The sequence below is a fragment of the Anomaloglossus baeobatrachus genome, chromosome 12 (genome assembly GCF_048569485.1).
Source record: "Anomaloglossus baeobatrachus isolate aAnoBae1 chromosome 12, aAnoBae1.hap1, whole genome shotgun sequence".
NCBI lineage: Eukaryota > Metazoa > Chordata > Amphibia > Anura > Aromobatidae > Anomaloglossus > Anomaloglossus baeobatrachus.
Window position 1 is genome coordinate 99,368,361 of NC_134364.1, and position 10,709 is coordinate 99,379,069.

At 50.9% G+C, this 10,709-nt stretch overlaps 1 protein-coding gene across 1 annotated transcript in view; it reads right to left on the reverse strand.

Annotated features, from left to right (window-relative positions):
* The window catches only part of LOC142258182 (Fc receptor-like protein 3), a 53,858-nt gene extending 53,663 nt beyond the window's left edge, over window positions 1-195 (reverse strand). Inside the window, exon 1 of the mRNA XM_075330687.1 lies at window positions 58-195. Within this exon, the coding sequence (XP_075186802.1) occupies window positions 58-100 (43 nt within the window). The 5' untranslated portion in view covers window positions 101-195. The remainder of the gene's footprint in view (window positions 1-57) is intronic.
* Window positions 196-10,709: the final 10,514 nt, after the last annotated feature.

The following is a 10,709-nucleotide window of genomic DNA, read 5'->3' on the forward strand; positions in this document are numbered from 1 at the left end:
TCACTTTAGAGCAGTTTAGTTAAATTGTTTGTAAAGCTAAAAAAGACAGATACTTACATATAAGCATGAGCATTGATCTCACAAACATGGTGACTGCCATAGGCTTGTGTGGCGCAGCCTGTAGTAAAGAATAAAGCAGGAGTTTCGTGATATCCTTCAGTGTTTTGTTTTTTTCCAGAAAGGAGGGGTGTTTGCAGAGACAGAGCTCAGGGCTTTGTGAAGTAGCAGAGCAGGATAACCTTGAAGCAGGTCCAAGTTCCTAAAGCTGGTGTCACACACAGCGACAACGACAACGACGTCGCTGCTACGTCACCATTTTCTGTGACGTTGCAGCGACGTCCCGTCGCTGTCGCTGTGTGTGACATCCAGCAACGACCTGGCCCCTGCTGTGAGGTCGCCGGTCGTTGCTGAATGTCCAGCTTCATTTTTTGGTCGTCACTCTCCCGCTGTGACACACACATCGCTGTGTGTGACAGCGAGAGAGCGACGAAATGAAGCGAGCAGGAGCCGGCGTCTGGCAGCTGCGGTAAGCTGTAACCAGCGTAAACATCGGGTAACCAAGGGAAGACCTTTCCCTGGTTACCCGATGTTTACGCTGGTTACCAGCCTCCGCCGCTCTTGCTGCCAGTGCCAGCTCCTGCACTGTGACATGTGGCTGCAGTACGCATCGGGTAATTAACCCGATGTGTACTGTAGGAGAGCAAGGAGCCGGCGCTAAGCGCGGCTCCCTGCTCTCTGCACATGTAGAACAGCGACGTTATGATCGCTGCTTCTGCTGTGTTTGACAGCTAAGCAGCGATCATAACAGCGACTTACAAGGTCGCTGTTACGTCACCGAAAATGGTGACGTAACAGCGACGTCGTTGTCGCTGTCGTTTAGTGTGAACCCAGCTTTAGTTTCTATTCTGATGAAGCACCGTCCTCTTCATTGACTGCATGCGTTGTGCAGATGTCCTATCTGGCAAAAAAAAAGGGTTAAGTGTGTGATGCTCCTTATGAAAAACTTTCACTGAAAAATTTCCATGACACTGATTCTAGGAATTGTATCGAAACTCTGAAAACGAAACTACCGTAACTGCTGTAAAAAAAAAGAAAAACAAAACTAAGACAAATTCATGATGTCCCTTTTTTATGCTACCTTAATGTACTTATTCATGTTCGGTGCTGCTTCACCATCATAGGTTAAAAAGGTGTTGTGAATATAATACAATGCGTATGGGGTCCTTTACGACTAATGTAACGAAGATTTCGACCCTCGTGATTGAGTTTTTTGGAGATCTGTGGCTGACAGAGGGCGAACCCTCCTCCTGTCAAACAGCTTTGATGTTGCAACACCTCAATCTTTTTCTGAGGCATTGACATACAAAGGGAAGAAATCAGAAGAAATCCCTTCCATGGCAGTCGGTCGTTTTGAGATGGCTCTTTTAAAGGTTTTTAGCTACTCAAGATCTTTTCTTGGCCTATCACTAAAGGCCATGTTACGGGCTACGATTTATCTAACGATCTCATGAGCGCTGTGACACGCCTAGATCGTTGTTACAATTTGCCGAGATCGTACATAGGTCGTTTAATAGCAGTCACACGTACACATCTCACAAACGATGCAACATCGTTCAGCGATATATTGTTTGACCAAGGCGGTCGTGTGGATGTTGTTCATCGTTGGCAGGGTGTCAGACGTAGCAATATGTCTGCTGCATTCCAAACGAGGAACAATATTTTGAAACTGAACGACGTGTCAACGATCAACTATTTTTAACCTATTTGCGATCGTTTGGAGTCACACGTAGGTGTCACACGCAACGACGTCGCTAACGATGACGGATGTGCGTCACGGAAACCGTGACCCCGACGACCTATCGTCAGATAAATTGTAGCGTGTAACGGTGCCTTTAGACTGGCATTGTCAGACAAGCCCTTCTAAATTCCCATGTGTCCACTTCAGTAAAATAACATCACTAACATAACTTATACTCCCACATAGTTGGCATTACCTCTCCTGGGGCTTGTGTGACATTATGTCATGCTATCCCTAAGGACAATCAGCACTGGCTTTGCTCTCCCTTTCTTTAGACAAATCAAAACATCCAGAGGAAGTGAGAAGTGCGGCTGTCCTCTCACTTTTTCCAAATGTCCGTTACCTCCGTAGGAGAGAAGAGTGAAGCTATCACCCACAGGCCGCAGGGATTGCATGACATAATGTCACACAAGCCCCTGTTATGCTTGCCGGGCGAGCAGAGATGTTAGTGAACCCATTGGGCTGTAACACACAGGAAACCCAGAGGAGCTTGACTACATTTCTTTTTTTTTTTTTCCCAATTTTAAAGTTTTTATTTTTACACAAAAAAAAAAAAAAATGAAAGGTACAACACATCCTCGCAGATGGCCCGGCAATACAACAAATATAATATCAGTACAATATTGTGAATTTAAACTTTCTCAGGTGACTATGAAGCAGAGTAGAACAGAAACAGAAAGAAGGCGAGATATAAAGAATAGAGAGGGATAGCAAATCGGTTTGTGAAATTGCTTTGAGATATCCTTAGAACTCCAGACTCTAAACACGAGAAGCCATCACCCGGGAGAAGAACCCAAAGGGCATCTCCACGGCGTAGACTCTGTCACTCATCCATCTCTATCTCAAGACAGACCGATACAGTGGGGAGGATATGAAAGCCTCCCAATGGAACCATTTGGCAGCAACATCAGCTTGATCTTGGTGAGATTGAGCCACTAGAGTTTCCATGCGGTGAATTAGAGAGATTTCTTTAAACCACTCTTCCAAAGTGGGGGGATCAGTAGATCTCCAATGTCGAGGAATTATTGTTTTGGCTGCCTGTAATAAGTGCCACAGCAAGGATTTATTATAAGTGACCTTTGACATAGGAAACATGCACAGGAGCACCGCCTCCGGAGAGGCAGGCACTGATACATCCGTGATCGATTTTACTACCTTGAGTACCCCCTGCCAGAAGGCCTGCAGGATCAGGCATGGATCCCTCCTCCAGTCCACACTTCCAGCAGAGGATAGACACCCCCGAAACCACCTATGCAAGACCACAGGGACTCGATACCATCTGGAGACAATTTTACAGCTTGTCTCTTGGGCTTTAGTTGCCAATACAGATTTATGTGACAAAAAGAAACATTTCTCCCATTGTTCCTGCGTAAAGGTGGTACTGAGTTCAAGCTCCCATGCCTCGCAAAAGGAAGGAGGTGTCCCTCATCTCAAGTCACTCAGGAAACCGTATAATACTGATATTGAGTGTGCCAGTCCCTCAGAGGCAGTGCACAACTCCTCAAATCCCGGTAGAGAACGGCCCATGGTCGATCTGTTTGTGATTCTTAAGAAGAAGTGTTGAAGTTACTCAGATGCATGGCGGGCCAAAATCCTGAGCCTAGTCTTCTCCAGAGCTCCTGATGGTGAAGGTGTTACGCTGCAGGTATTGGTCCGGGTGCCACTTGAGAAGACTTGTGTTGCGTCAGCTCGCCCCAGGGATACGGGAGCCAGAGTCACTGGTATAAGGATGCAGCAGCAGCTGGTCACAGTCTCTGGTATAGGTTGCGGCAGCAGTTGGTGACAGTCTCTGGTATAGGTTGCGGTGGCAGCTGGTGACAGACTCTGTCCTGGATGGTTGGATGGAAGGCAGCCGCTAGTAACGATACTTCAAGACAGCAGGTATCGTGGAAGGTGGCCAGAGCAGCAACAGGTATAGGTATTGGCAGCAGCTCTCTGTAATACAAACAGGTTTAAGTAACAGAACTAGTACGATAATACAGCAGCAGCAGCACAGTGCTAGGGAACTTGGCTACAGCAATGAGTGTAAAGGCCACTTTACACGCAACGACATCGCTAACGAGATGTCATTGGGGTGACGGAATTCGTGACGCACATCCGGCCTCGTTAGCGACATCTTTGCGTGTGAAACGCACAAACGACTGTTAACTATCAAAATTACTTACCTTATCGTTGATTGTTGACGCATCGTTCTAATTCCAATTATCGTTGCTGCTGCAAGTACAATGTAGTTCGTCGTTCCTGCGGAAGCACACATCGCTATGTGTGACACCGCAGGAACGAGGAACATCACCGTACCTGCGGCCGCCGGCAATGAGGAAGGAAGGAGGTGGGCGGGATGTTACGGCTGCTCATCTCCGCCCCTCTGCTTCTATTAGGCGGTCGCTAAGTGACGTCGTTGTGACGCCGCACGAACCGCCCCCTTAGAAAGTAGGCGGTTCGACGGCCACAGTGACGTCGCCAGGCAGGTAAGTATGTGTGACCGTTCCTAGCGATCTTGTGCGCCACGGGCAGCGATTTGCCCGTGACGCACAACCGACGGGGGCGGGCGCTTTCTCCAGCGACATCGCTAGCGATGTCGCTGTGTGTAAAGTGGCCTCAAGACAAAACTCATTGCCCAGGCAACTCTCAAAGGGCAGAGTTGCCTTAAATACTTGCAACCTCCCAGCTGACCTGGGAGGCACATCCGGGTTAGGAGGATACTGGTCCTTTAAGAAAGTGGGTGTGGCTGCGGGCGCACCCTACAGGCAGAGGCCTGGAGTCTGTCAGGAGTCCAGACGCTCTGTGAGGCTGCAGCATGGGATGGGGACGGCTCCACCGTCGCAAGACGCCTGGACAGGTGAGGGAAACTACGTCCTTGATGGTGGAGGGGAACAGGAGCATGTGAGTATGCCGTCATGGTCGTTACAGCCCCAGGAGAGGAAGTGGCAACACTGCTGATACACCGCCAACATCTGAGCTGAGTGTTGGTCTTTTACATAGGGATTCCAAGTAGTGGATAACCCCACTAATGAATTTGGCACATTGTACTCCCCCGCTTACTTCAATGAGCGGTACATGCCACTAAATTTGCCTCATCCTCTCAGTGGCATTTTCCTCCGTGCACCTCACCAGCAGCGACTGGAGAAACATTTCTGGTATAACTATTGATGAATTTGTCACCACGTCCCGTTCCGCTCAGCTGGCTGGGACCTGTATGAATACAGTGTTTTATGTTAATACTTTGATGTATTGGGGCCCCATGTCTTAGGGTTTTTTTCTACACCAGATATTTGCAGCATGGAATTAACATTTTGCCATTTACCCAGACATAACCCAAACTCTTGAAGAAAAGGAGAAAATTCCAGCAACTCCAGGAGAAAGTAGATTTTCTTTAAAAGCAGATTCTTTATTGATGATAAAAATATTCCATCCAAGCAAGACAAAAATGAAAAGGCAAGACAGAGGAGCTATTTCCTACGCGTTTCAACCTAAATAGGTCTTATCATGGAATAACCCAAACTCTCTCCTCTTATTGGTGTCTCCATCCCCACTGAGGCTTCAACACAAAACCGAAAGTGTTGTAATGCAATGTCCTTTGAATGAAGACTGCAATTCCAGGACAGATATGGTTTATGTAAAAAAACGAGAAGTGGAGAAAGGGGAATAAGCTATTACTACTTTTTCTCATTTGTCTGCAGTGCGTGCACAGCATAAGCATAAAATATGAACAAAAGTAAGTGCCCCCTTCACATTTCTTCTGCAAGAGCTTTTCTTAGCTCCCATTCAACATCTACAGACATTAACATGGCATTGGTTGCTCCTTTTCTCCAGCTCTACTGGGAAGGTTTGCTCCAATATTTTGTAGTCTTCAGTGGAAATTTTCTTCCATTCATTCAGAAGAACATTTGTGAAGTTGGAGGAGAGGGCTGGGCTCACAATCTCTGATATAAGGTGCATGTGGTTGAGGTCAGTGCTTTGTGCTGGTCATATCCTTGCTCCCCAAAATCCCACAACCTTGGACCCTGTGCACTGGGCACAGTCATAAAGGTTGAAAATGGCTTTCCCCAAACTGTTCTTACAAAATTGGAAGCTATAATTTTCTACAATGTGTTGGATACTGAAGCACTAAGATTTTCCTTCAATTTGACTAAGGGATCTGGGCCTAGCCGTGACAATAAGCCCATAGCATTATCTCCCCCTGCACCAAAAGCCAATATAATGTAGTCGCTGGGTAACGTACTCCTGGGCGTCACCAAACCCAGACTCGTCCACCAGAGAGGTGTAGTCCATCACTGCACAGAACATGTCTCCTCTATAGTCCCATTGGTGACGGCTTTACACTGCTCCATCCAATGCTCGGCATTGTGCTTGGTGATGTACGGCTCGGCATTGGGCTTGGTTATGTAAGGCTGCATGCAGCTCCTTGGCCATGAAACTCCCAGTGGGCGCAGTTGTAAGATGGAGGTTGAGTTCCTACCCCTGAAGACACCAAATGTGTTCCTAACTTTATATGTGTGATGTGATATGATGTTGGTAATATAGGTTGCCCGGCAGTTGCGACTACATAGGATTAGCCTATGGGGGAGAAGCTAGTGCTGAGGGGGAGACAGTCTCCATCTTAGACTCCATCAGTTGGGGAACGACCAGCGTTGAGTGAGGATGTATGGGCCCGTCAGGTCATTTTGCTCGCATTGTTTGGGTGACTCATGGAGGCTGCAACGTTGGCATCGAACAAGAGTAGCGTGAGAAACTTATGGACACATGGAGGGTATTTGTAACCCAAAAAGAAAACCGGTTGAAAAATCTAGGACTGGTTGAAGGTCGTAGCACCCCTTGTGGGTAGGGACTGGAGTTGCACACAATACAAGTATACAGTCCTGTCTGGAATGTGATCTAGATTGTATGGTGGCTTTAAAGGCAAACTATCATGACATAATGACCTTTAGTGTAAATGATATTTTTATGCTTTTTTATTTTAATATAAAAAACATATCATAATCTGAAATTAAAAGTAAAAAGTGAGTCCTCTGCAGTTTTCACACCGTTAAGTGCAGCTTTTTTTTAGACTCTAACTTCCTGTTGTTTCAGGCAATCCACATATACATTTGCAGCAATGAACAGACTTCAAACCTAGCTCTTGTACTGAAGCATCTAATGAGCGCGTGAAAAGATCATTGTAAGTGATGACTTTGTCATTAGGGATGTAATGGCAGAGTCAGGGGATGTCTGCGGCGTGATGATGTCACTGTGTCGTGTCATCAGAGTCGACAGCAAGACTGGATAGAAGAGGAGACAGGCTGTGGAGGACAAGGAGTATGGATTACATGAGTATAACATTTTATTTTTTTGAGGATCCATTATACTGTGTAGGGGGCTGTGAGGTGGACCTTCATACTATATAGTGGGCTGTGAGGTGGACCTTCATACTATATAGTGGTCTGTGAGGTAGACCATCATACTATATAGTGGTCTGTGAGGTGGACCTTCATACTATATAGTGGGCTGTGAGGTGGACCTTCATACTATATAGTGGTCTGTGAGGTAGACCATCATACTATATAGTGGGCTGTGAGGTAGACCTTCATACTATATAGTGGGCTGTGAGGTGGACCTTCATACTATATAGTGGGCTGTGAGGTGGACCTTCATACTATATAGTGGTCTGTGAGGTGGACCTTCATACTATATAGTGGTCTGTGAGGTAGACCATCATACTATATAGTGGTCTGTGAGGTGGACCTTCATACTATATAGTGGTCTGTGAGGTAGACCATCATACTATATAGTGGTCTGTGAGGTGGACCTTCATACTATATAGTGGGCTGTGAGGTGGACCTTCATACTATATAGTGGGCTGTGAGGTGGACCTTCATACTATATAGTGGTCTGTGAGGTGGACCTTCATACTATATAGTGGTCTGTGAGGTAGACCTTCATACTATATAGTGGGCTGTGAAGTGGACCATCATATAGCAGTGATGGCGAACCTATGGCACGCGTGCCACCAGGGGCATGCAGAGCCCATTCTGCTGGCACGCGTGCTGTCGCCTGATCCTGCCGGTTTGATCTGCTAGTGCAGTCGCGCCGGCAGATCAAAACTGTGTTGGAGCGGAGGAGACATTTCTCCTTGCTCTGACAGTCCCCCTCCCCCAGGCTGCAGGTGTGTTGCCTAGGAGACGGAGGAGCGTCAGTGAGTGGCGCCGGCGTAATGAGGTCTTCTGGACACATGGTAACTGAGGACCCAGCGGCGCGCAGCGGGGGAGCATGTGCAGGAAGGTAAGTTGTGTGTTGCTTTTTTTTTTTTTATAACTCTTGTGTGGCTGTGCCAAGGTGGGGATGGGGGGGAGCACGCCAGCATGGGGTGGCGGTGGGGGAACGCACATTCCAGCATGGGGTGGCGGTGGGGGAATATACATGCCAGCATGGGGTGAGAGTGGAGGAACGCACATGCCAGCATGGGGTGGCGGTAGGGGAATGCACATGCCAGCATGGGGTGGAGGTGGGGGAACGCACATGCCAGCATGGGGTGGGGGTGGGGCAACGCACTTGCCAGCATGGGGTGGGGGAAGGGGAACGCACATGCCAGCATGGGGTGGGGGTGGGGGAACGCACTTGCCAGAATGGGGTGGGGGAGGGGGAACACACATGCCAGCATGGGGTGGGGGTGGGGGAACGCACATGCCGGCGTGGGGGATCGCACATGCCAGCATGGGGTGGGGGAACGCACATGCCAGCATGGGGTGGGGGAGGGGGAACACACATGCCAGCATGGGGTGGGGGAACACGCATGCCAGCATGGGGTGGGGGAACACGCATGCCAGCATGGGGGGGGGAACACGCATGCCAGCATGGGGGGGACACGCATGCCAGCATGGGGGGGGGACACGCATGCCAGCATGGGGGGGGGAACGCATGCCAGCATGGGGGGGGGAACACGCATGCCAGCATGGGGGGGGAGGGGGAACACACATGCCAGCATGGGGGGGGCAACACGCATGCCAGCATGGGGTGGGGAACACGCATGCCAGTATGGGGGGGGAACACGCATGCCAGCATGGGGGGGGGGGACACGCATGCCAGCATGGGGGGGGGAACACGCATGGGGGGGAACACGAATATACATGCCAGCATGGGGTGGGAGTGGAGGAACGCACATGCCAGCATGGAGTGGCGGTAGGGGAACGCACATGCCAGCATGGGGTGGAGGTGGGGGAACGCACATGCCAGCATGGGGTGGGGGTGGGGCAACGCACTTGCCAGAATGGGGTGGGGGAGGGGGAACGCATATGCCAGCATGGGGTGGGGGTGGGGGAACGCACATGCCAGCATGGGGTGGGGCAACGCACTTGCCAGCATGGGGTGGGGGAGGGGGGACGCACATGCCAGCATGGGGTGGGGGTGGGGGAACGCACATGCCAGCATGGGGTGGGGGTGGGGGAACGCACTTGCCAGAATGGGGTGGGGGAGGGGGAACGCACATGCCAGCATTTGGTGGGGGTGGGGGAACGCACATGCCGGCGTGGGGGAACGCACATGCCAGCATGGGGTGGGGGAACACACATGCCAGCATGGGGTGGGAAAACATGCATGCCAGGATGGGGAAAACATGCATACCAGGATGGAGGAAACATACATGCCAGGATGGAGGAAACATACATGCCAGGATGGAGGAAACATGCATGTGTGACGCCCTGGGCAAGCCAGGGGTCACAGGTCATAACACCACACACCCCACATTCCCTGCAGGAACACCTAGGTCAGACCAGAAACCCTTGTTGCCTTCCTCCAGGGGCTGATGTCCACACCAGGGGGTGGGCCAGGCGGTTGGCTCCGCCCACCGAGGAGTTCACAGCCCTGGAGGCGGGAAAACCAGGCAGATTAGCTTGAGAGTTGGAAGTGTGAGGAGTAAACAGTGAAGTGGAAGGAGGAAAAGTAGAGAAAGAGAAAAGTGACAGCAAGAAGCCTGAAGTTGGTCCGGGTGTGTGCCCCGGACTGAGACAGCAAGGTTGGCAGACGGCGGTGACTGTCTGCAGGAGAGATTGCTCGGAGGTTGCCGAAAGGACCGTGGACGGGTGGTGACCCGGCGGTACCGGAGCGGTATACAAAGAACAGTCAGCACAAGGGCAGGGGCCTTTCGGATCCCGGCAAGGCTAGGAGTCGCCATAATTTGCCAAATCCGTCAGTGAAGGGGACCACTAGGTCTCCCAACAACCAAGTCCCGATTGAAGGCAACCGTCCAACCGTGAAGGGGAGACACCGCCACCGCCAAGGCACCAGTTTCCCAGGGCCAGCCCCTGCGGGCAAGAGAGAGGCTCCTCCGGCCATATCCAAGTCGGGGAGCTGGTTACCGGTGGGAATCCATCGCTACCAAAAGGACTTTACATAGGTGCAGGGAAGAGACTGTCACCGCTAACTGCAGGGAACATCAGCACCGTAGCCGTCCAAGGGACCCGTCCAACCAGCCGTTTGTTTACTGAGAAGTTTGTCATCATCCTTTGGCTGAGTGAGTACCTCCGTGCCGTGCGGCACAGCGCTGCCCCTGCACCTCCACAGGCCCCATAACCCGCCTGTCCACCATCCCAACTCCATCACTGGGCCCCGGGACCACCAATCCCCTACCCACGGAGGGGCAAATCAACAACTGGCTGCTCCATACCACCACTCCCGGGATCCCCAGCCAGAGCAGCGGTGGTGTCCACACAATCACCACAACCGTGGGTGGCGTCACGGACAATAAACTATCCCCACAACTAAACCCCTTTCACTCACGGGTGAGGAGCGCCGCTCGAGTCCCCGGGATCCGGCCCATCGCTCGAGCCACCGAGCAGCAGCAGGCCGCGGCAGCAACGGCAGCCGGACCCGAGCAGTGGGAGAGCGCAGCGTCCCCTCCTCCGCCCGCGCCACATGCCAGGATGGAGGAAACATACAT